The sequence below is a fragment of the Mus musculus genome, chromosome 11 (genome assembly GCF_000001635.26).
Source record: "Mus musculus strain C57BL/6J chromosome 11, GRCm38.p6 C57BL/6J".
NCBI classification, from domain to species: domain Eukaryota; kingdom Metazoa; phylum Chordata; class Mammalia; order Rodentia; family Muridae; genus Mus; species Mus musculus.
Genome location: NC_000077.6, coordinates 70390869 through 70416912, shown reverse-complemented (window position 1 = coordinate 70416912; position 26044 = coordinate 70390869). Strand labels below are relative to the sequence as shown.

At 47.1% G+C, this 26044-nt stretch overlaps 1 protein-coding gene across 1 annotated transcript; it reads left to right on the top strand.

Annotated features, from left to right (window-relative positions):
- The first annotated feature begins 6881 nt into the window (after window positions 1–6881).
- Pelp1 (proline, glutamic acid and leucine rich protein 1) lies at window positions 6882–24032 on the top strand. Its single transcript, NM_029231.4, has 17 exons — window positions 6882–7149; window positions 10592–10656; window positions 11181–11286; window positions 14847–14996; window positions 15192–15263; window positions 18373–18432; window positions 18697–18847; window positions 19141–19270; window positions 19376–19463; window positions 19810–19898; window positions 19979–20095; window positions 20210–20357; window positions 20468–20627; window positions 21198–21253; window positions 21405–21611; window positions 21721–23151; window positions 23891–24032. Exons 1-17 carry the CDS (start codon window positions 6901–6903, stop codon window positions 23981–23983), a joined length of 3372 nt encoding a protein of 1123 aa, NP_083507.3. The 5' UTR covers window positions 6882–6900; the 3' UTR covers window positions 23984–24032.
- Window positions 24033–26044: the final 2012 nt, after the last annotated feature.

Below are 26044 nucleotides of genomic sequence, written 5' to 3'. Positions count from 1 at the left end.
TACAACGCGTATTTTGTGCCATTTATTTAACCTTAGTGTCAAATGAATAAATAGATAAATAAATTAACAGCATGCCATTGCCAGTCATTTCCACAGTAGTGCTCTATGTTGTGGGTACTCTTTCAGTACTAAGTGCATTTAGCTTACTCCTTTTGTTTAGATTTGTTAGCTTTTTTGGGCGGGTGTTGTTTTTGTTTTTTGTTTTTTTTTGGTTTTTTTTTTTTTGTTTTTTGTTTTTTGAGACAGGGTTTCTCTGTGTAGCCCTGGCTGTCCTGGAACTCACTCTGTAGACCAGGCTTGCTTAGAACTTAGAGATCCACCTGTCTTAGGAGATGGAAACCAAACAATGAAGAAGAAGAAGAAGAAGAAGAAAAAGAAGAAGAAGAAGAAGAGGAGGAGGAGGAGGAGGAGGAGGAGGGGAGGAGGAGGTGAGGAGGAGGAGGAGGGGGGTAGGGAATGAATCCTTTCAGGGTGTTTGTTTTTAGACAGGGTCTTGCTGTACAGCTTTGAACTCACAGAGACCTACCTGTCTGCCTCCAGAGTGCTGGGATTAAAGGTGGGGCATCACTGTGATGCTATGCTCGGTTGTCAACTTGACCACATCTGGAATTAACTAACATCCAAGCAGTTGGGCACACCTGTGAGGGATCTTTTCTTAAATCATTTGAAGTGGGAAGACTTTTTTGTTACTTATTTTTGCTTTGTTTTACTTTTTGTTTCTTGATACAGAGTTTCTCTGTGTAGCCCTGGCTGTCCTAGAACTCACTCTGTAGACCAAGGCTAGCCTGAAGCTCAGAGATCCATCTGCCTCTGCCTCTACCTCCTATGTACTGGGATTAAAGGCCAGAAGACTCACTTTCAGTCTGGATCCTTTGAGGTGGGAAAATACAACTTTAATCTAGATCTTTTGTTGTGGGAAGAACCAACTTTAATCTGGGCCCCACTTCCTGCTGGAAACCTACATAAAGGACGTGGAAGGAGACTGCCTTTGCTCTTTGCCTGCTAGCTCTCACTTTGCTAGCAAGTCTGTTCCTTCGCTGGCATTAGAGCCTGCTTCTTTGGGATTTGGGCAAATACTGAAGACCAGCTGCAACATCCATCCTGAACTGAACAACTGCTAGATTCTTGGACCTTCCACTGATAGACAGCCATTGTTGGACTAGTTGGACCACAGTCTATAAGTCATTCTAATAAACTCCCTTCATGAATACATGCATGCATATGTACATACGTACATACATACACGCTACATTTCTTAAGTTCTGTTCCTTGTGAATTTGTATTTAAACACTAGAGATTGTCAGTCAATTAGAAGGTAGGCTGGCCCCTCCTTCCCTCATCCTTCTCTCCCCCTCCCCTCCGTTTTTCTTTTCTCCATTTCCTGAGACACAGAGTCTCATTCTTTTCTCCTGGTTGGCTTTCAGTTGCTGGGCAAACGTGCCCCTCCCACCTCAGCCTTCCAAGTTGCAGGGACTATGGGCACTCACCGCCAGATGTAAGTATGTTTCTGATAGTAATATGAGTTACAGAAAATTCACATCGTTGGTGGAGAGACAGCTCTGTGGGCAGGAATACATACTGCTTTTGCAGAAGACCCCAGTTTCATTCTCAGTTCCTATGGATGGCTTACAACCACCTACAATGCCAGCCTCAGGGGGATCTACCCTCTATTCATGTGTACATACCCATAGACAGACAGACAGACAGACAGACAGAAGACAGACAGACACACATATACACAAGTTAAAAATAAAAAAATCAAATAATTAAAATAAAAAAGAATATTCACACGATACGTTGGAGGAAAAGTCTCTTTAGCAAATAGTGCTGGACAGCCATGAGGACCTGAGTTCTGATTGCACCATCTGAGCTGGGCCTGGTCTTTCACATGCGGTAACACTAGAGCTATGGACACAGGAGGATCACGGGCTGCCAGACTTGTGTGTGTTTGGTGGTGGAGGTGGGGCAGGCAGTTAATCCCAGGGTCACTGAGAAATCTTGCTGCAAAGGAATAAGACAGAATACTGGAGGAGGACACCTGCTCTGGCCTCCGTGAGCTCATGGATGGATATACACCTCTAAACACATGTGAACATGCACCTCACATAGCAACCAAACAAAAATAAGTCACACGATGATTTAATCAAATTACAATACCTCTGCACAGCCTGATGTAGTGCCACACATCTTTAATCCCAGCAGTTAAGAGGCAGGGACAGGCCGGGCATGGTTGCGCACGCCTTTAATCCCAGCACTCTGGAGGCAGAGGCAGGTGGATTTCTGAGTCTACAAAGTGAGTTCCAGGACAGCCAGGGCTATACAGAGAAACCCTGTCTTGAAAAAAAAAATCAAACAAACAAACAACAACAAAAAATCAAACCAAACCAAACCAAACCAAACAAAACAACCAAACCAAACCAAACAAACAAACAAAAAAGAGGCAGGGACAGGTGGATCTCTGTGACTTTGAGGCCAGCCTGGTCTATGTAGCAAGTTCCAGTCCAGACAGGGCTATGAAATAAGGGGTTTCAAAAAAAGAAAGAAGGAAAAGCTTTTACACAGAAAGGAAACCAACAGAGTGTGATATTCACCTGATACCCATTTGACAGGAGGTTACTAGCAGGAACACACATATAAGACCCCCAAGCTGAGGGCTGGAGAGATGTCTCAGTTGTTAAGAGCACACTGATTATTTCTGAACCCGGACTACAAACACCTGTATTTCTAGTTCCAAGGGATCTACTGCCCTCTTCTGGTCTCTATGGGTACTGCATGCATGTGGTGCACAGACAGGCAGGAAAACACATAAATATTTTTCCTGCCAAACATTAGGCATAGAGTGAGGCCAAACTGAAGAGCTTCATCAGGTCCTTCCCCTTGGAGCTCGGGAAAGCCCACGGCAGAGGGAAAGGAAGAATTGTATGAGTCAGAGGGGTCAAGGACACCAGGAGAACATGGCCCACAGAATCAACTAAGTAAGTTCATAGGGACTCACAGAGACTGAAGTGACATTCAAGCAGCGTCTATGGGGCTGCACTGGGTCCTCTGCATATACACTATGGTTGTTAGCTTGGTGTTCTTGTGGGACTCCTAACAGTGGGAGAGGGGGGGTGTCTCTGACTCGTTAGCCTCCCTTTTCCTCCTGCTGGGTTTCCTTGCCAGCCTTGATATGAGGGTTTATGTCCAGTCTTATGTAACCTGTTATGCTGTGTTCAGCAGACATTTCTGGGAGGCCTGTTCTTTTCTGAAGGGAAATTTCAAAGGAGGAGTGAATATGGGGGAGAGGGGAGATGTGGAGGCCTGGGAGAAATGGCGGGAGGGGAGGCTGCAGTAGGAATATCCTGTATGAGAGAAGAGGAGGAGGAAGAGGTGGAGGAGGAGGAGGAGGAGGAGGAGGAGAAGAAGAAGAAGAAGAAGAAGAAGAAGAAGAAGAAGAAGAAGAAGAAGAAGAAAGAAGCCCAAGCTGAACAGACAGTTTTCAACAGCCAATAAATACCAGAATAGATGTTCAACCTCTTCAGCCATTAGGGTAGCACAAACTGAAAGACAGGAGCGGTGTCCTGAATGCCTGTAATTTCATCAGTAAGGTGACAGAGGCAGAAGGATCAAGGTCATCCTCGGAGTGGGAAGCTCAAGGGTAGCTTGAACTGTGTGAGTCTCTCTCTCTCTCTCTGTCTCTCTCTCTCTGTCTCTCTGTCTCTCTCTCACACACACACACCACCACCACCACCACCACCACCACCACCACCACCACCACCACCACTAGAACTTTACAACAGTGAAAATGTACTTCATCCTAGTCCATATAGTTATTATCAAGAAAACTACCCGTGCCAGCATGCCGGTGAGGAAGAGGAGGAAGGAAGGATGCAAGTGTCCCCTTAGACACTGCCAAGGAGTGTTAACTTAGTCCAGCCGTTCCTGAAATCCACACAGTGGTGTTTCAGAAAGTAACAACACAACTATTACGTGACTCAGCTATGCTACTCCTGAGCACCTGAGCACACACTGCTGAAAGCGGCAGGTGGCAGAAGAGCTGCCAGGAACCCATGTGCACCGTGGCACTGCTCACAGTAGCTAAGTCACAGCATCTAGGCTCATCAAGGAAGTATATTCAGCTGTGACGAAGAACAAAAGCATGTCACGTGCAGGAGTCAGAACTGAAGATCATCATGAAACCAGGCAGATCCTGAACACAGGGTCATGTGGGCTTAAATGTGTAGAATTTAGGATTCTTTTTTCAAGTTGTGAAAGTCACTGTAATAATTGGGAAGAGAAAGGGGGACCAGTGTGTAGGGAAAGCAAAAGTCAAGAGAAGGTGATCGTTGTGAATATAACTGAAGTAAGTTATTTACAGACATGGAAATGTGCCCATGAGAGCCGGGTGTGGCGGTACAAGCCCATAGGCCCAGAACTTGGAAAGCTGAGGAAAGAGCACGCTGGTGAGAGAGTCTAAAGCAGGATTCATAGTGAGATGCTGTCTGAGGTGTTGGAGCAGGCGGAGAGCTGGGTGTGGTGGTGGTGGTGATGAATCTTTTAATACCAGTACCCAACAAGCAGAAGCAGGGAGATTGTGTTAATCCCAGTAAACGAGAACAAAGATCATTACCCAAATTCTTTTAGTTGAGTTAAGCAAGCTCATATTAGCCCCACAAACTGCAAGGATAGGAGATTTTTCCAAGAGTTTTTGGTTATGTAGGAACTTGCCAGACCATTTCAAAATTATTTGGCAGAACATCTCATCAGGGTGGAGATTAGGGTATAGGGTGTGGAACATGTCAAATTTCAGAAAATAGGTCACGGCATGGTCAAACCCAAGTCTCATAGAAGACAGGATGAGCTTAGTTTGACCTTGTAATAAGATGGCTTTCAATCTTAAGATGGAGTCAGGCTGGTTCATCATTTGCTGCAAGCTTGAGGTCAGCCTGGCCTACATAGAGAGACCTTGTCTCAAAGTACCTCCAAAATAAAATCTCCTTTCTCCATGCCTCTGTCTCTGTCTCTCTCTGTCTGTCTCTGTCTCTGTCTCTGTCTCTCTCTCTCTCTCACACACACACACACACACACACACACACACAATTGAAATGGAAGAAAAAGTCAAAAATAAGGACCAGGATTTAGCTCACTTGGTCAAATGCCTACGGAGCATGCATAAGGCCCTGGGTTCCAGCCCTAGCACAGAGGGAACTGGGTGTGGTGGCACAGGCCTGGGATCCCAGTGCTTGGGAGGGAGAGCTAGGAGAGTCAGAAATTTGATGCCATCCTTAATTTTTATTTATTTATTTATTTATTTATTTGTTTATTTATTATATGTAAGTACACTGTAGCTATCTTCAGACACTCTAGAAGAGGGAGTCAGATCTCATTACAGATGGTTGTGAGCCACCATATGGTTGCTGGGACTTGAACTCAGGACCTTTGGAAGTGCAGTCAGTGCTCTTAACCACTGAGCCATATCCCCAGACCCCATCCTTAATTTCATAGGAAGTTACCTTCAAGGGGAGGTTACCTTGACTTTAAAAGTGTGTGTATGTGTATGTGTGTGTGTGTGTGTGTGTGTGTGTGTGTGTGTGATAGAGATTGGAAGAAAAACTTTTCTAAGAATGGCAACAAGCCTGTCGGCAAAATTGGAAGTCTGTGCAAAGGCCTTGGAATTGATGTTGCTGGAGGATAGAAAGAAGGCTAGTTTAGTCCAAGACTAGGAGAAGAAACAAAACAAAACAAAACCTCAAACATCTCTCCACCCCTAAAACAAAACAACAAAAGACCAGAGGAAGAAAGAAGTGCTTGTACAGCCTGAGGTCAGGTGGTATAGATTCTAGTCTGTGTAGGGAAATATTCTTATCTTTTTTTGTTTGTTTTTTTGAGACAGGGTTTCTCTGTGTAGCCCTGGCTGTCCTGGAGCTCACTTTGTAGACCAGGCTGGCCTTGAACTCAGAAATCTGCCTGCGTCTGCCTCCCAATATGCTGGGATTAAAGGCGTGTGCCACCACCACCCAGTTAATATTCTTATCTCTAGAAGCTACAGAAGGACTCTAAACTGGGAAGGACAAGCTTTCTTGGCTCCAATCTGTAATGTCAGCATTTGAACTTGTGAGCCTGAGGCAGGAATATTGCCACATCATGTCTGAGGCCAGCCTGTTAAAAAGCAAAAACAACAAAACAAAGAACTGGCTTATATCAGAAAAGCCCAATTCGGCTTTTGTGTGGTGTACAGACTGCAGAGGGAGGAAATAAGGCAATGCTGAGGCCTTTGAAAGTGATAGGTTAGCCGGGCGTGGTGGCGCACGCCTTTAATCCCAGCACTAGGGAGGCAGAGGCAGGTGGATTTCTGAGTTGGAGGTCAGCCTGGTCTACAAAGTGATTTCCAGAACAGCCAGGGCCCTGTCTCAAAAAACAAAACAACTGTGTATAGTAATGTAAATACACAAATGACTGTGGGTGTGTCTTGGGGACAGAGTGACACCTCTGCTACTTTGTGGCATGTGCACTGTTTGAGCTTGTTTTTCCATTGTTGGAAAAGCAGTTTAGAACGTTCCAGATTTCAGACTTGGGGTTGGCTCCTTAGATAGGATTACTAAGCCCAGGGAGAAGGTGACCAGAAGCCACGCTGGACTGAGATCTTTCAGACTCCCGCGCCTTTCCTGCAGACCACGTGTCCGGCCTGCGCAGCAACGCCTCCGCCCCGCCCTACAGCGCTCAGCCCGGGTTAGCAGTTTGCAAGCCGCCCCAACGCTGGCGCTCGCCCACATTGCGCATGCCCCCTCCTGCCGCAGGGCGCCAGCCCTCATTCATCCAGCCCAGCAGGCCGCAGCCCCCTCCTCAAGACCCCTCCCCGAGCGGCGTGCGTCGCACTTATGTTTGCGTCATCACGCCACGCCATTGCTCGAGCCTGTGAAGATGGCGGCGGCCGTTCTTAGTGGGGCCTCTGCGGGCTCCCCAGCTGGGGCTCCTGGCGGGCCCGGGGGTCTCTCTGCGGTGGGATCCGGCCCGCGTCTGCGTCTGCTGCTGTTAGAGAGCATTTCCGGGTTGTTACAGCCGCGAACGGCGTCCCCCGTGGCCCCTGTGCATCCCCCAATCCAGTGGGCCCCGCATTTGCCCGGGCTCATGTGCTTATTGAGGCTGCATGGGACGGCAGGTGGGGCGCAGGTAAGTCTGTGGCTCCCGCGGTCACCGTGGAAAGGCTGGTGAGGCGGCTGGGCACCGTGGTCCCGCCTTCCTGAAGCTGACACTGGAGCTGTGAGCTCGAGGAGAGCCGAGAGTGGAGAATAGAGCCACTTAACCATTGAGGACGCGATCCACAGACTTCATTACCTGCGCGTTCCCCAGAGCAGTATTAGGCCCCTTTTCTGTTAGGTCATTGATAAGCACAAAGCAATGAAGGGGCTCGGTTCCATCCCAGGTCCCCTGACTAGTTCAGTCCTCAGCGAAACTTCTTTTGGCGGCGTTTTCCCAGGGTAATTGAACACAAACATTTACTAGCTCTCAGCCAAGGGCCTACCCCTTCCTACTCGGCGCTCCAATTCCAGTCATAGTGGCGATGAGCAAAATGCCATAACACGAAACTAAATCTGGTATGAGTTTCCTAAACCGGTGTAGAGAGAGTATTTAGAGATTTCTCCAAAAGACCTGGAGTTTAAGATGAACAGGGGTTAGGTAGTGAAAGAAAATTAGAAGGGGTAGTTGAAACGTTAGAGGAACACTCGTGTAGGACGGGTTGGAAAATGAGGGCAATGTTTGGGTTCGGGGTTTAGGTGGTTAAAGAGAGTGGGTAGAGTTGAGGCTGGTGAGGTAGGCGGTAGACAATATGTTGTCTACCTGGTTAGGAGCCTGTGCACAAAATATTCACATGCGTTCAGTTCCTACAAGCTAGAAACCCAAGTGCCATCCTCGATATGTGGTTTCTTACACACTTCCATAAGCAGTCTGTGAAGTTCTGCCTTTTTTTTTTTTTTTTTTTTTTTCTTATGGAGGCAAAGTCTCACTATGTGGCTCTGGCTGGTCTGGAACTATGTAGACCAGGCTGGCCTAGAACTCCCCGAGATCCAGCTGCCTGTGGCTGGGCATCCGCCATCTTGTTCAGCTGTATGTGTGTTTATGTTAGTGGTTATGGGCCAAGGGTAGCAACGGTGCACACATCAAAGTCATAGGAACGTTTAGGTCCTAAGGTTCCTGTGTCAAGACAAGGTCTCTTGCCAGTGGTGGACTGTCTAGCCCGAGTGTTTATGTTGATGCTCTTTGGTTTTACCTTGTGTTTCTCAGTAGGGGACGCTGCGATTATAGATGCTTATACTACTATGGCTGGCTTTCGGATGGGCTCTGGAAGGCAGGATTGGGTGGCTTATATTCATTGTACTCCTCAGACAGTTGGGAATACTACAGTTAAATCTGCCCTCCTAATGGTCTTTTGTTTGTTTTGTGTGTTTTAGAAATCTCTCTGATTTTTTTTCAGTGACCTGAGTTTTTGTTGTGATGCACTTTTACTTCAGTAAGCCCTGCACACATGTGCACACGTGTTCCCCAATAGGCAGTTGGCACGTTTCTATAATGTTATGTCCTCTTCACGACTGCTGTGATCTACTGTGGCTATCACCTGGGCTTTGGGCAGCCACTTGTGCTGCTTTCTTCCTGGTGTTACCTTAGAGGTGTCTGCGGCCTCTCTGTCTCTCTGTCTCTTTCTCTCTGACATACATTTATGCCGCAAAGCAGAGAAAAGGGGAAAAAAGCAATTCCTAGTGAATAATGCACTTAGATTTATGTGATGCATTATGGGGGAGTAGCTGTTGACCACTCTGGCCGTTGAACGTGCGTTTTATTATCCTTTGTGTGTAGAGATCGTGGAAAAGCTGTATCACTAAGGAGCTGAGTGGGTCTTTTTGTTTCCCCTGGCAAATGCTGAATAAATGTGAACCTGTGGGGTTTTTTTGTTTCTATTTCTATTTTTTTAGGTTTATTCATTTTATGTATATTTTGCCTGAATGTAGTACACGCACAAACGTGTGTGTTTGTATACTTGGTGCCCATGGAGGTCAGAAGGGCATCAGATCCACTGGAACTGGAGTTGCAGATAAGTTTGAACCACTACCTGGGAGCTGGCAATTGAACCTGTGTCCTTTGCAAGAGCAACAAGTGTTCTAGCCTTTGTTTATGTATTCCTGGCTGGGATTATCTGTGCAGCCCTGGCTGTCCTGGAACTTGCTGTGTAGATCAGGCTGGCCCCTGCCTCTGCCTCCCAAATGCTAGAATTAAAGGCTTGTGCTATTACCAGCACCTGACTTCACCTGTGTTTTAATGTCCAGTCAGGTGAGTCAGGTGTGGGGTTCCCACTTGAGTCTGGTCCCTAGAACTCACTCGTGTCTTGGTTTAGGAGCATTTGGGTTGTCTAGCTATGGATGCTCAGCCCGTGTTGACCGTATGGATTGTTTGTGTCCACTTTCCTCCGTCTGGGAGGTAGGCTGCCAGCACCTAAAGCAATGCTTCTCCTGGAGTAGCCGACTACATGTGTACTGGACAGATGGATGGACACTCTCTACATGTGTACTGGACAGATGGATGGACACTCTCTGCCACCTGACTAAGGACTTTCTTTCTTTTCTTCTGTTTTGGTTTTTCAAGACAGGGTTTCTTTGTGTTAACAGAGCCCTGGTTATCTGGGACTTGCTTTGTGGACCAGGCTGGCCTCGAACTCATAGAGATCTTCCTGTCTTTGCTTCTGGATACTGAGATTAAAGGCATGCGGCACCACAAGCAGGCTTTTTTTTTTTTTTTTTAAATTTAGAAGTCACATTTATTTTGTATACGTACAGGTGTATGCATGCCTTCGTGCACAAGTGGAGGTCAGAGGACACCTTTGGGAGTCGATTATCCTAGGATGTGGGTTCTAGGAATCACGTGCAGGTTGTCAGGCTTGGTGGCATGTGTCTTTATGTGCTGACCCATGCCACTGGTTGTGGACTCTTGTTTTATTCAGTTGTGCCTTCCTTTATCTGAGCGGTACTGATGTGGGATTAGAAAGGAGGGATGATTTGTGGCCTTTGGAGATGTAGGTCTCCTGAGTGGAGTCTGGTGCTTGGGTTATGTGTAAAGGGGCTGACGAAGGAACTTGCTTCTGTGTGAGGGAGGGCTTGGAAGGAGGATAGGTTGAGTCTGTGTTGGTGTGTTCTTGCCTCTACGGAAGGCAGAACCAGGAGGAAGAGACTTGTTTCTTCTAAGTGACTAAAGAAGGGTTATGAATGATCTGTGTTCATTCAGCCGGTATTCCTGGAAGTCTTTATGCTAAGGAAGGTCTGCTGAGGTGAGCAAGCTTTATTGTTGAAATCTAGTAGATGAGTTGGGGTGTCCTCTTGTTAGCCCTGAAGTCCCCCTCCCCCTTACACCTGTGGGGCATGAGGGAGGAGGCCAGCAAGATAGAATTTGAGAAAACAGACTGACAGACAGACAGCTGATGGCCTTTTTGTACTGAGAAGGTGCGCCTTGAGAAAATCTTCTCGGGCGTGGGGGTTGGGGGGGGCAATGAGGGATTGGTGAATTTCTTGTGCATCTTTAGTGACCTTTGCCTCATTCGCTCCTGGTTTTTCCCTTCCACATCTAGAATCTTTCAGCTCTTGGGGCATTGGTGAATCTCAGTAATGCACATCTTGGCTCCATCAAAACTCGGTAAGTCATTATTCTTTAATCCCCTTTCTTCAGGGCGATGTGCCTTTAGAAAGTGGGTTGAGTCGGGCAGTGGTGATGCACGCCTTTAATCCTAGCACTTGGGAGGCAGAGGCAGGTGGATTTCTGAATTCAAGGCCAACCTGGTCTACAGAGTGAGTTCCAGGACAGCCAGGGGCAGTGTGTGTGTGGGGTGGGTTGAGCGTGTATTTGCCTATCCTTTGTCCCCACTCCATGGATTCAAGAGATTTTTTTCCATTCCAGGAGCTGCAGGGAGTTTTCTTTTTGTGAGCTCAGCATTTCCATCTCCTAGGTCTCCTGTTCCTACATGAGATTGGCCCTGCCTCCTTCTTTGCTTGCTACTCTACCTCTCTCTGAGTCTTCCATGTCTTGTGAGGTAGAAAAAAATAGGAAATCTGGGGATGGAGTCTTATGAACAACAATAAAAATACAAGGAAAGTAAAAGGACAGTCAGGAGGCTTCTGAAGTCTAGCCCACATCCTCGTCACCCTCTTCTTGCTTGTCAGGTTTGAAGGCCTGTGTCTGCTGTCCTTGTTGATAGGGGAGAGCCCCACAGAGTTATTCCAGCAACATTGTGTTTCTTGGCTTCGGAGCATCCAGCAGGTGCTGCAGGTAAGGCTTTGCTGTCCTCTGTCCTGCCTAGTGTGGGTCAGGCATGGACATTTAGCGTGGACACGAGCTCCGGGGCAGAATGGTTGAACACAGTTTTCTGCTTTGTGGACAGAGGAGGTTAAGCTTCCAATAGAGATCTTATAGTTTTACCTGTTAGCTTACTTTACTTCGTTTGCCCTTTCACTCTCAGCTTCACCTGGCTTCCTTACCCAAGGAGTGACAGCTCTGAAGTTCCTTCTGTAAGGGTGTGTGTGTGTGTATTGCTTTGTTAATCTTTTCAAGTTTTAGTCTCTCTCGAATATCTGCTGTGCTTTCTGTGCTTAGCTATTGCATAAGCACTTTCTGAGCACATTGGCAAGCTGTGTACTAAACTCAGAGGGGCTTGGAGTCCACTTGGATGACTCTTAAGTCTAATACAGGGGCTGGGATATTTTCTTATGAGCTAGGACTTTGCAGATATCAATTTAGAGTCATGAGCCATATGGCTTCCATTAAATGCTATTTTTATATCTTTAAAAGTGGGGGAAAAACCATTCTTAGTTTATGGGCAAAACCAGATATTCACATTACAGTTGGTAAATTCTGTTCTAATGGAAGTCACTTGAACTGATCATGATGTAACCAACTGTGGAGTGACACCTGTTACAGTAAATAGAGACTGAGACTCTGACCCTATCCAGGGTAGTGTGAGTTAGTGATTAGAGCCATCAGTTTACAAAATGCATTTCTATTCTGATCAATACTTACTTTGGCTGTAAAGTATTCTAAGAGTGTAAAAGCCCCACAGGGGAGGAAGCTGATCATTGGAAGAGCTGCAAACATGGCAGATTGGGGAGGTAAAGGTGGGGTTGGGAAGCTGGCTGGAGAAGAGCCAAGCCATGGATTTTTTTTTTTTTTAATAAGAATTTTGGCTTTTATTCTTTAAGTAGTGGGAGTTCATTAGAGGTTCTAAGTAGATTTTTTTTCCTGCGATAACACAGTGCCACAGATTGAGCAGTGCATAAAGAACAGTTTTGTCTGAGTCACGGCTCTGGAAGCTGGGAGTGAAAGTTAAAGGGGAGGCATCTCTTGAGGGTCTGCTTGCTCCATTATAACATGGTGGATGACATCAGTGGGAAATGGGGCTGGGGTGGGAATGAGTGTGTGCTAAGCCTCCTTCTTTAGCAGACCTACTCCTGCAGTAACTGTCTCTCTGACTTAGGGGATTAAGAGTCCAGTAGAGGGAATTTGGAGATTGTGCAAACCATAGTGGTGACAGTGAAGCAGTAGTGATGACATTATCACATTTGAGAATTTCTCTCTGGGTTCTGGGTAAAGAACCGGAATGGAGAGGCCTGAAGCAGAGGGACCAGATAGGTGGTATAAGAGAGCACTGGCAGTGGCCTGCAGGAGAACTGATGGGTAGGTGGGTTTGAGGGAGCCAAGTGAGCAGTCTCATGATTGATTGGCTTTTGGGAGAAGATATGACCAGCGTGATCTGTGGTCTTCAGAACATTGGAAGGCAGCCAAGGCTCAGGGAATAAAGGAAAACACTGAGTGTGGCCTGGAGTGTAGAGTAGCAACCCTTTCAGTAGACCTGAAGAGGACTTCTGTTGGTATATTTTACTAGGGAATTGATTACCAGTGCTTAGCCAGCAGTGAGGATGGGGGTGGGTTTTAGTGTGTGTCCTGGCCAGAACTGGGCTCTAAGCGCAAACTGTGCTGAAGCACTCTGTGGGAGGAGGAGTTTTCTGCAGAGTCTGAGTCTGACACAGAGCAAGCCAAGAAGATAACCAGGATTGAGAGTTGGATGGAATCTAAAGGAAGAGGGAGGAGTGAGTTAGATTGTGGGGTTGGATGGACTCCAGGGAGAGTACAGAAGGAACGAGGGAGGGGTGACTTGTGTTTATACTCAGTAGAGCTGGAATAAGACTGACTTGGAGTCATTTTCTGTAAAAGCAAACTTAGGAGCCAAGCTAGACTGGATTGGGAGCAGAGGGATGGACATGGTTAACAGCAGTTCTTGGGATTTGGGGGGTGGAGTTTGTATCGGCTCAAGAAAAGAATTTCTAAGATGGGAGCAAAGTAAGCTTGTGCCCATGCCAGTGAGAAGAGAAGAAAGGATAGTATTAAGCCCAGTGAAGGGGTCAGTTATGGACAGGAGGAGGGGTTTGTAAGCCAGGAAGAAGGGAGACTAATGAGAAAGAATGAGGGAGAATGGGGGTACTTAAAGATCTCAGGGCTTTGTTTTGCTTTGTTTTTTACCTACATTTTCAGGTTTGGGAGTTATAACCTAAAGTAGCCCCTGTCTTTGGCTTCAGTTTTCTCTGCCATAATAAAGGCAAGACCATGCAAGGTGGCACTGGTTGGGGAAGTTGGGATTTGCAAGTTCATTGGAGAAAGCTAGCTAAAAAGAAATGTAGGATTGCTGGACAGTGTCAAAAGCTTGTTTGTAGTCCATGGCCCCAACTATTCTTTCATTGTAAAATTAACGGATTGGTTAAGATGACTCAGTGGGTAAAGCCACTTGCTGCCAAGCCTGGCAACCTTAGTTCAGTCCTGGACATGATAGGAGGAAAAACTGGCTCCTGAAAGATGTCCTCTGACTTCTGTGCTTCTGCCTTCATAAACAAACAAACAAACAAACAAACAAACAAATGGGGAGGAGAAGAAGAAAAAAAAGTAAGTGATTTCTGAGATAGCCCAGGCTGTCCTCAAAGTCCTGTGCACAAGCCACCCTCTTGCCTTAGCCCTTTTGATAGCTAGGACTACAGGCATGACAATATGCTCGGCTGTTCACCTTTCTTAGTGAACATTCCTGTATGTGTTGTTGGCACATGGCTTCCTCTGGCTTAGAAGTAGGTATATGCCAAATTATTTTTTTTTTCCCTTAGGTTCTTCTGAATTTTCCAGAAAGTCCTGAAACCCCTGAGTTCCAGGGTGGGTGTATATCAAACTTGGAGAGATGAGGCAGAGAAATGCAGTATGGGAGAATAAAGATTATTGTAATCTCCTAAGCACTCAGATCTTTTAAGTGTGGCTTTGTTATTTTTTTTTCTTCAAACAAATTCCTGGGACCCAAATACATTCTTATTTTATAATTTATTCTTAATTTTTGAGGTTCTGGGGATGGAGCCCAGTGGCTCCTGTGTGCCAGGCGCTGGGTACTAGGATATAAATACGTCCTTTCTATAGACACCTAGGTTCCCTTTGTAGCCTCCTTATCCTCTTTCCTGTCTGTGGTAATGTGATGGTAACAGTGACATTTGCTGTGGTGTTTCCATTTATCTTCTCTGTCTGTCCGTCCATCCATCCATCCGATTAATGTGCATTGGTGTTTTGCTTACATGTATGTCTGTGTGAGGCTGTCTGATCTCCTGGAACTGGATTTATAGACAGTTGTGAGCTTCCATGTGAGTGCAGAGAATTGAACCCTCTAGAAGAGCAGCCAGTGCTCTTAATCACTGAGCCGTTTCTCTACCAAGCTGTGGTATTTCTTAAAAGCCCTGTGCTATTGTTACCTCCTGTCCCTCTTCTGGTGACAGTGAAGGTAAGGTTTGCAGCATGGGTGCTGTTTTTAGTCTCAGGACTCACCGTCCACCATGGAGCTGGCTGTGGCTGTCCTGAGGGATCTGCTCCGACATGCATCCCAGCTTCCTACCCTGTTTCGGGACATCTCCACCAACCACCTTCCTGGGCTTCTTACTTCCTTGCTGGGCCTCAGACCAGAGGTGAGACTTTGCAGTTCTGGTTCTTGCTTATACTGTTTGGATTAAAAAATGTTATGGGAACTGCTTAGGGAGTAGGTGTAAGGATAAGAGGATAGTGACTGCCTGGAGAAGGGGCCTTATGGGCTGAGGATGGGATAGAAGTATATGGGCTATTGGTGCTTGGCCTCTCCAGACGGAATTCTGTTTTTCCTACAGTGTGAACAATCAGCTTTGGAGGGAATGAAGGCTTGTGTGACCTATTTTCCTCGGGCCTGTGGCTCTCTAAAAGTAAGTACTTCTGAAACTTTTAAAACTCTCAACCTTAGAGTCCATCCCTGGCATTTCTAAGTTCTTATCACAACAAGCATGGTATAACAATACTACCATGGAATAGTATCATTTAGTCCTCACAGTGAAGATATTGACTTAAATTACCTACTCAAGATGAAGAGGGCTGGAGCTTTGTCTGTCTGATGCCAGACCTTTTGTCTAACCCGTAAACTTCTTTCCTCATCTCTCCCTCCCTTCTGGCACAGCCCATTCATTCATTCACTCATTCATTCATTTGTTTATTTACTTATTTATTTTGGTTTTTCGAGACAGGGTTTCTCTGTGTAGCCCTGGCTGTCCTGGAGCTCACTTTGTAGACCAGGCTGGCCTCGAACTCAGAAATCCGCCTGCCTCTGCCTCCCGAGTGCTGGGATTAAAGGCGTGCGCCACCACACCCGGCTCCTTTTATTTATTTTTAAATTTAGATTTTTTTAAGTTATGTGTGTAAGTGTTTTGCCTGCATATATCTCTTTGAGCCTTGTGTGCCCCTGGTGCCTGCAGAGGTCAAAGGTGTTGGATTCCTCTGGAACTGAAGCTAACAGATGGTTGGTTTGTGAGCTGCCATGTGGGTGCTGGGAATCAAACTTGAGGCCTCTGCAAGGGCAGCCAGTGTGCTTATGGAGGAACCATCTATCCAGCCGCTACCACCTTTGCTCCCTCTTTTTAATGACCCCCACTGAGCTACCCTCAGGCCCCACCCCTCAGCCCCTTTCTCTTTCGGTCTTGCCTATTTTGGCTCTCTAGATCTGACTTTGTTCCTGAAGCACCAGGAGTTTCCTTCAGGAAGAACGTGCTACAGAGGCTCATTACCTCCTCACCCCAATTTCTGGTTTTGTTTTTCGTGATTTTAGCTGTCTTTGTTCAGGCAGCAAAAATAGCATGGATTTGTCATGGGTAAGAGACTTGCCACCAAGCCTGACTTGTCTCTCCCTGCCAATCCTACTGATAGAAGATTTGTTCTTACACTGGCTAACCTGCACTCTTTTCCTGTCCTCATTGAGTCAAAAACTTTTTCACCTTTTCACTTAAAGGGAGTACTTTATGGCTTCTCTTTAGCCTGCCTGAATTGACATCACTTGAGATCACCGTAAAGTAAAGTAAAGGTTGTGTGAGTACAGGCCCTGTGCTGCTGTAACTGTTTGCTAATGGAGGGAGCAGCTAAGCTGCTGAGAGGGAGTGGTCTCACTCGAAAAGTCGTCAGTCTGTTATAATTGTTCTGCTTTATTATTAAGTTGTTAAATTCTTTCCGTACCCAGATTGTGAGGTAAACTTTATGATAGGTCAGTGTGTACACGAAAAGTATAGGCTGGGGTGGTGGTACACTCTCATGGCTGAAGCAAGAGTTTGGAGTTAGTGTAAATTGTATAGTGAGATTAAAAAAAAAACCCAAAACAAAATAAACATAAAATCTATTAGTATTTGGGATTATTTATGATTTCAACCATTTGCTGGAGATGTTGATACATATTCCTTGTGGATACGGGTGTTTGTGTCACTGTTGCCTCCAGTATGTGACGCCTCAAAGCAGGTAATTTTAGTGAACCTATGTGTACTGAGTCTTCATTTGCATATGGCTGCTCTTATCCACAGCTAATAGAAGTTATAAGTGGAGCTGAGTGTGGCGGCACACACCTTTAATCCCAGCACACGGGAGCCCATGGCAGGCAGATTTCTGAGTTTAAGGCCAGCCTGGTCTACAGAGTGAGTTCCAGGATAGCCAGGGCTACACAGAGAAACCCTGTCTCGAAAAACAAAACAAAATAAAACAAAAAGTTGTAAGTGGGCAGGACAGGATTTCTGTTTTTTGTTTTGTACTGTGGAGTGAACTCAGTCCAATCACTGAGTTCTATCCTTGGCTCCCTCAGAGTTAAAATTTAATTTTATAAAACAAAAATATCTGGAATCACAAACTTTCTGTTTGTATTAAGTTCTGTTTCAATTAAAGTGTTCCAAAACAGTTTATAAAGTATTGATAGGGCTGGCGAGATGCTTAGTAGATAAGGCGTAAGCCCGATGACTTGAGTTTGATTCCCTAGAACTTCTGCATAGTGGAAGTTGCAGATGATCAGTCACTGTGGCAGATCTGCTCCATCTGCTTGTGAGGTCAGCAGGGTCTTGGGTCAAGCAAGCTAGATCTAGGGAGCTGGTCTCTAGTAAGAAGTTATGGAAAGCAAGTATCAGGCTTGCTCACATCAAGGAACTAGAACGGAAGGGAGACCTGGAAACTCGGGGTGGCTGAACCCTGCTTCTGGTAGGAGCAAGTCTAACATATTTACAATGGCACCATTACGGTATAGAGTTAGAATTCACTATAGAGCTAGGTGGTGTTAATTCTTTGATTTGAATTTGTGGTGCGTGTAGCTGGTAGGGTAAGGTGTTCCCTTTAGACTTGGAAAGGAACAGTGAGCTCATCACTGACAGCCACAGTCCTCTCATGAGCATAGCTGTTTGCAGTTAAAATGAGAGATACACTACATTTTACTTACAGGTCACTGAAACTAATGGTGGCCTTTTCCCTATTACTATTCACACGTTCATGAGCTCCTTTTATTCTACCCCAAATAAATTGTGGACCTTAGGTTGAACACTTACTCTAGGCTCTCTCGTATCAGGCAGAGGTTTGCTGATAGACAGTGGAAACTCTGAGATTGATTGCCTTCGTTTTGCTGTCTAGCCTGTCCTTGTGACCCAGTCCTCTATCCATCCCCCTGGGTAGTGCATTCATTTTAGCTGGGCCTCATTTATGCTCATCATGCAGAGTTAGTCTGTAGGCAGTTCTGTTTTTCAGAACTGTCATTTTGACTTCAGAAAGAAAGGTGACTGTCACTTGCAAAAACTAGCAGAGGGAGCCCAGTTGTTTTTATGGCAGGAAGGAGGTTCTTTCTCCCAGTAAGGAGGCTTAGAACCAGAGCTCATGTGCTGGGTCTCTACCCCAGAAACATACTGTTAATGGCTGTCATCACCCCATGGATGCATCATGTCTATAGGAAAGTCAAACCTCAGGTAGAAGGACTGCTATGGACACTCGGCATTGTTCCATGGCCTCTTCCTTTCTCCCCTCCTCCAGGGAAAGCTGGCTTCCTTTTTCCTGTCTCGATTGGATTCCCTGAACCCTCAGCTCCAACAGGTAAAGGGAAGGGAGAGGCACTAAGTACGGGGATCTGGTCTGAGGCATCGTTTACAGCTTATTCTTAGCTGTTAATTGCACAGCATTTGGACCCTCTTTTCAATTTCTTCCTCCTAACACACACAATTACTGGCTTTCGTACTCTTAGGGATTCTGCCTCACTGTTACTTGAACTTGTTGAGCTTTGTTTTCTGGGCCATTAGTGGGGTGGGAGACCCATGGCCAAGCTAGTCCCTCTCTGACCAGCTTTCTGCCCTTCTGCAGCTGGCCTGCGAGTGTTACTCCAGGTTGCCCTCGTTAGGTGCTGGCTTTTCCCAGGGACTGAAGCACACAGAGAACTGGGAACAGGAGCTGCACAGCCTGCTGACCTCACTGCACAGCTTACTGGGGTCCCTGTTTGAGGAAACAGAGCCTGGTAGGGAACAGGGCTGTAGTCTGGAGATGGGTTGGAGAGCGTGGCAGGAGGGAACAAGTGTGGTCCACAGAGGCCGGGCAGTGGGTTTCTGGGTGACATGGATGAGAACATAAGTGGGTAATCTAGCATAAATGAAAGAGTGGGGGCTGGAGAGGGGTTCAGTGGTGAAGGACACTGGCTGTTCTTCCAGAGGACTGGGAATTGATTCTCAGCACCCACATGGCAGCTCGTACAAAGGGAAAAGGAGGGATGGGAGAAAGGCAGAGTGTATAGGTGGTTGTATTGCTGCCCAGCTCCTGTGCAGAGTGAAGGCCCTGGAATAGAGATGCTGCTTTCCCACTCAGAAGATGGTAACACCCATGTCCTCCTCCAGCTTCGGCAGAGGTTTTCAGGCCTGGCCCGTTGCCTGGGGCTCATGCTCAGGTGTGTGGCTATTGAAGGGAACGGGCTTGGGGCTGGAAGGTGCGGTGGGTGTGTGGAGTCAGCTAGGGTGACTGCTCTGAGGGTCTCTTTGTTCTGGTTCTCTAGCTCTGAGTTTGGGGCTCCTGTGTCCGTTCCTGTGCAGGAAATCCTGGACCTCATCTGCCGGATCCTTGGTATCAGTAGCAAGAATATTGTGAGTGGATTTTGCCTTCCTTTGCATTGTAGTCTTGCTTAAGACCCTGGCCACTTGGACAATACCCAGCTGTCATCTCTGAAAGTGTCCCTGAGGCATATGCAAGTGTCGTGGACTCCCTCACACAGGGTAGAGCCACCTGTGGTCAGGGCAGACAGTGCTGGTTGGGGATGAGCCAAGGCGTCGTTAAAGGGCTCACTCATGGTCAAGCTCTCCTACAGGATGGGAGATGGGAGATGGGCTTGGGTTGAGCTGGGCCAGGGAGTTGGTTCATGTTATATAATCTGATATACCTGCTATGTTTCTGTCTTTCTTTTCCATCTTACTGTTGCTGAATTTCCTCCAGAACTTGCTTGGAGATGGTCCCCTCAGGTTGCTGCTGCTGCCTTCTCTGCACCTTGAGGCCTTGGACTTGCTCTCTGCCCTGATCCTTGCGTAAGTAAACTTGGTCATGGTGTGGAGAAGGGAACGAACATACTGGAAATGAAGGCCACCGTTCCGTCCTCTGCCCCTAGGTGTGGAAGTCGACTTTTGCGTTTTGGTGCCCTGATCAGCCGGCTGCTTCCCCAGGTTCTCAATGCCTGGAGCACTGGGAGGGATACTCTAGCTCCAGGCCAGGAGAGGCCTTACAGGTGATTGTCCACGAGGGCGGATAGAGTGGAGAGGGTGGATGAGAACATCAGGGGCCCCGGGGCTCTGGCATGTCAGCTCTCGTTCATACCCTGCTTTCCTTATTCCTTCTCCAGCACCATTCGGACCAAAGTGTATGCTATCTTAGAGCTATGGGTGCAGGTTTGTGGGGCCTCAGCAGGTATGCTTCAGGGAGGAGCCTCTGGAGAAGCCTTGCTCACCCACCTGCTCAGTGACATCTCCCCTCCAGCTGATGCTCTTAAGGTTAGTGAGACCTTGGCTCCTGTTCCCCTGGCTCCTGTGCCTATTTCCTGACTGACTGTCCTGACTTCCTGTTTGCCTGTACATGTGACTGTGTTTCCTTTTACCACAAGCTATGCAGTACCAGGGGAAGCTCTGATGGAGGTTTGCAAAGTGGGAAGCCAAGTGCTCCTAAGAAGCTCAAGCTCGATATGGGGGAAGCTTTGGCTCCACCCAGCCAAAGGAAAGGAGATAGGAATGCCAACAGTGACGTGTGCGCAGCTGCACTGAGAGGTGGGTTGGTGTGAGCTGGTCAGCCAGTCGGCAGAGTAGAGCACATAGGCGCAGAGGCAGCCGTGCAACCTTGAGAGCATTCTGCCCTGCTTTTAGTTTGGGGATCTGGTAGTTTCTTCTGATCTTCCAAGATCTCAGTTTAATTTAGTCAAGCACTTTACATATGCGCTGTGTGTGGCAGGGACAGTATGAGCACTTGTGGGTGGGAATCCAGGGATCCATGCCAGTGGGGTTCATGTGCAGGGTAGAGCAGGATGCTGGTGGGGATTCCCTGCATCTAATGCATCTGCGAATGGAGCCAGAGTTAGTGGATGCCGTGATGTTAGGTGACTCTCCTTCGGGTAGTCTTACTACCTGCTATCTCTCTCATTGTCCAAGGTGAGGCCAGTCCTCCTCAGTGTATACATGTAGTAAATTACCAGCATTATCTATCATCCCCATTTTATACTGGGGGAAGAAACTGAGGGTAAATGCCTTGCCCAGGGTAGACAGTAACAGAACTGGATGCTCCCTGCTAGGCTGTGTGCCCTTGCCTTCCTGTCTGCCTTTGACACACCATTCTCTTCTCAGGCCTCAGTCGGACCATCCTTATGTGCGGGCCTCTCATCAAGGAGGAGACTCACAGGGTTAGTTAGTAGGGACCGATCCTGATGGAGGGGAGGGGCCACTGTTCTGTGCATTGGGAGTGTTTACCCCAAAGGTGGATCCACTGAAAGCTGGGAACGAGGCACTGGCTTTGAAGGTGATGTTTCTAGACTCACACTATTTTCTTTTCAGAGACTTCATGATCTAGTCCTGCCCCTGGTCATGAGTGTCCAGCAGGGTGAGGTCCTGGGCAGCTCTCCTTACAACAGTTCCTGCTGTCGCCTCGGGCTCTACCGCCTGCTGCTGGCTTTATTGCTGGCACCTTCCCCTCGGTGCCCTCCTCCTCTTGCCTGTGCCCTGAAAGCTTTCTCTCTTGGCCAATGGGAAGATAGTCTTGAGGTAATTGCTGACTTGAGTCAGATCTGATCCTGGGTTCTCTTGTTCTGATGCTTGCTTCGTGAGACCCTGTGTTCCTGACATTCTTGCCTCTCCTTCCTTCCTTTCTCAGGTCTCCTCTTTTTGCTCAGAAGCTCTGGTGACCTGTGCTGCTCTGACACACCCCCGAGTACCTCCTCTACAGAGCTCAGGCCCTGCCTGCCCCACTCCTGCCCCCGTCCCTCCTCCTGAGGCCCCATCTTCATTCAGGGCCCCGGCCTTCCATCCTCCAGGCCCCATGCCCTCCATAGGTGCTGTGCCATCCACAGGCCCATTACCCTCAGCAGGCCCCATTCCCACAGTAGGCTCTATGGCGTCCACAGGCCAAGTGCCCTCTCGCCCTGGACCTCCAGCAACAGCCAACCATTTAGGCCTCTCTGTCCCAGGCCTGGTATCTGTTCCACCCAGGCTCCTTCCTGGCCCTGAAAACCACCGTGCAGGCTCCGGTGAGGATCCTGTCCTTGCTCCTAGTGGGACCCCTCCGCCTAGCATACCTCCAGATGAAACTTTTGGGGGGAGAGTACCTAGGCCAGCCTTTGTCCACTACGATAAGGAGGAGGCATCTGATGTAGAGATCTCCTTGGAAAGCGACTCTGATGACAGTGTGGTGATTGTACCTGAGGGGCTTCCCTCCCTGCCACCTGCACCACCCTCAGGCACTCCTCCCCCTGCGGCTCCTGCCGGCCCACCAACAGCCTCACCTCCTGTGCCAGCTAAGGAGGATTCTGAAGAACTGCCTGCAACCCCAGGGCCTCCACCCCCACCCCCACCCCCACCCCCACCGGCCTCTGGTCCTGTGACACTTCCTCCACCCCAGCTGGTCCCTGAAGGGACTCCTGGAGGGGGAGGACCCACAGCCATGGAAGAAGATTTGACAGTTATTAATATCAACAGCAGTGATGAAGAGGAGGAGGAGGAAGAGGAAGAGGAGGAAGAAGATGAAGATGAGGAAGAAGAAGACTTTGAGGAAGAGGAAGAAGATGAAGAAGAATATTTTGAAGAGGAAGAAGAGGAAGAAGAGTTTGAGGAGGAATTTGAGGAGGAAGAAGGTGAATTAGAAGAGGAAGAAGAAGAGGAGGAAGAAGAGTTAGATGAGGTAGAAGATGTGGAGTTTGGTTCAGCAGGGGAGGTGGAAGAAGGTGGACCTCCACCCCCAACACTGCCACCTGCTCTGCCACCTTCAGACTCGCCCAAAGTACAGCCTGAGGCAGAACCTGAACCTGGGCTCTTATTGGAAGTTGAGGAGCCAGGGCCAGAGGAGGTGCCTGGGCCTGAGACTGCTCCTACCCTGGCCCCTGAAGTGCTCCCCTCCCAGGAGGAGGGGGAGCAGGAAGTGGGAAGCCCTGCAGCAGGGCCACCTCAGGAGCTTGTTGAAGAGTCCTCTGCTCCCCCTGCCCTGCTGGAAGAGGGGACTGAGGGTGGAGGTGACAAAGTGCCACCCCCACCGGAGACACCTGCAGAAGAAATGGAGACAGAAGCAGAAGTTCCAGCTCCTCAGGAAAAGGTGAGAGGATTAGCTGTGGAGGACCCTGCGTGAGGAGTGGAGCTGGCAAGGCAGCTCTGCTGGGGAACCGGTACTACAGTCAGGCTGTGTGTGTGTATAGATACATACATATCTATCAGGTTCTGTGTGTGTGTATAGATATATAGATATCTATCAGGTTCTGTGTGTGTGTATAGATACATAGATATCTATCAGGTTCTGTGTGTGTGTGTATAGATACATAGATATCTATCAGGTTCTGTGTGTGTGTATAGATACATAGATAACTATCAGGTTCTGTGTGTGTGTGTATAGATACATAGATATCTATCAGGTTCTGTGTGTGTGTGTGTGTATGTGTATAGATACATAGATATCTATCAGGTTCTGTGTGTGTGTGTGTGTATGTGTATAGATACATAGATATCTATCAGGTTCTCTGTGTGTGTGTATAGATACATAGATATCTATCAGGTTCTCTGTCTGTGTGTGTGTATATAGATACATAGATATCTATCAGGTTCTCTGTGTGTGTGTGTGTGTAGATACATAGATGAAATCTATCTCCAGTTGTTGGGGACCCACATGGAGACTGAGCTGCAAGTTTGTTATGGGGGCAGGGCACAAAGGAGAATGTGATGGGGAGGGACTCTGGGAGGGATAGAAATAAATAAATGTAAAGGGTCATGGTGAGGGCTGGGGGTTGCTCCAGTCTGACTTCTGTGTGTGACTTTGAATTTTGTGCCTTTGTCCCTAAAAGGAGCAAGATGATACAGCTGCCATGCTGGCTGATTTCATCGATTGTCCCCCTGACGATGAGAAGCCACCACCTGCTACAGAGCCTGACTCGTAGCCCCTTCTGCACCCCGTCACTTTGTATCCAATAAAGTTCTGTCTGTAGACCCTGTGCTGCTTTGGCTCTGCCACACTTCCCAGCCTCAAGCCTGAGTGAGTGCTGGACCTGCTGCACCCCCTCTGATGTCCCCACTGTTGTCTTCAGGGACCCGAGGAAGAGCCGCTGGCTAAGAGAAGCACTCAGCCAACTGCCTGTCACTAAGTTAGTGTTGGAGTTTTCAGTTCTTGTCCTCTGCTCTTTTCTGCAGGTGCTAGCTATGTAGCCCAGGCTGGCCATAAATCCAGTCTTGGGTAAACTTTCCTTGTTCCAGGGGCTGAAGTTGTAGATGTGCCCCCGCGCAAGCATGTCTGCTTTTCTAATGTTATGTCTGAGCGGAATTGCTGGTAGGTAAGGCTGCGGAGAGGTCTGTTTTGCTTTTGTTTTTGTTTTTGTAGTGCAAGGCTAGCATTTTAAGGGGGTTAACAGTTGAATTAATTGGTTGAAAAGTGAATAGGTTTAAGGATAAAATTCTCCCCTAGTTATTTTGAAAAATTTTAAGTTTTCAAAGAAATTGTAAATATATTCAGTATTTATTCAGATTTCTTTGTCTTTACATAGGTGCTATTTACAGGTAGGCATATATATACACACACATACACACAATCTTATGTGTTTGCATCTTTTATCTTTGATTCCGAGAGTAACTTATGGACATCATGGCCTTTCTCCCTTAGGTCGTTAATGTTATCTATTTAAGACTGAGAACTTAGTACTGGGGACTGGAGAGATGGCTCAGTAGTGAAAGCACTGACTGCTTCCTCCAAAGGATGCAGGCTCAGTGTTTAACAGCTACATGGCAGCCCATGGCTGTCTGAAACATTAGTTACATCTAACACTTCTAGGCTCAGTGGGCACCAGGCATACAAATGGTATACAAATATACATGCGTGGAAAATACCCGTACATATAAATTTAAAACACACACACACAGCGTTCCCCCCCCCCCCAATATTCATACAAACAAGCATGGACTGGAAACACACTCAGTTGGTAGACAATTTGCCTAGCATGCATGAAACACTGGGCTCAATACCAACACTATACGAGCACATTAGTAATGCCAGCACTCAGGTGGAGGATCAGAGGTAAAGTCACACTTTAAACTCATTGTGAGTTTGAGGCTACCCTGAGATACAGGAGACCCTATATCAACCCCCAACCCCAGACAGAAAAACAAAACCTGAACAATACTATCATCAGACCTAAGAAAAGCTCCACAACTCACTTGTCAGATGGCCCCTGACTTCAGAGCTTGACTATGTTAGATCAATAAGCTTTTCACCTCTAGTTCAGTATTCAATAAACTACGTGAGGACTTCAGCATTTGGGTATAATTCTAATTCTGGATGTTTATGCCCAACTGTCAGTGTGAATGTACTTTGGTGGGTGGGCCAAGCTACCGAGTGGGTGGATTAGCTGTCGTTAGTACAGTACTTTGAAGTGTATGATAGGCTTATTGGGGTGTAATTCCACTGTAAGGAAAGTTTGTATTGTCCAGGTGGTGGCAGTCTGATTTATTTGTAAGGTTTCATGCCTGTCATCCCTGAGAATCAAGAGTTTATTAGATGAAAATGGCCACGTAAGGGTCACTGATGGCAAGATTCCTAGTGACTGCTCTCCCAGAAAGACCTAGAAACTGCTCATAGGGTATCAACCATGGGAATAGACTAGACCAGGTCTTTTTCTATTATCCTGAATACATAACATAATAATAGGTAATATATTCACAATTCAAAGATCCAAAAAGGTCTGATTTTTGGTCTGGCTATAAGGTTGCCTCCCAGGAACAGAGTTTGTGTGTTCAGTGTTAATGTATTCTAGAGATAATTGTGTGTATTTGTAAGCAGTTTTGTATAAACATGCTTTTTTTTTTTTAATAGTAATATGACTAGGTCCCAGGCTGTCCCCTCTTGACACTTTCATTGTGTCTTACTGGTAAATACTCATAGTTACAAGTATGACATAGCCACTTCTCATAGTTATGTATAACATATAACAGCATCTTCTACCAATAATATG

Bases quoted from the DNA above. Each gene is read 5' to 3' on its own strand.
- Pelp1 (NM_029231.4), top strand. From the start codon at position 6,901: ATGGCGGCGGCCGTTCTTAGTGGGGCCTCTGCGGGCTCCCCAGCTGGG. The intron at 11,287-14,846 runs GTAAGGCTTTGC...TGCTGTTTTTAG, and splicing joins GCATCCAGCAGGTGCTGCAG to TCTCAGGACTCACCGTCCAC. The intron at 21,612-21,720 runs GTAATTGCTGAC...TTCCTTTCTCAG, and splicing joins AATGGGAAGATAGTCTTGAG to GTCTCCTCTTTTTGCTCAGA.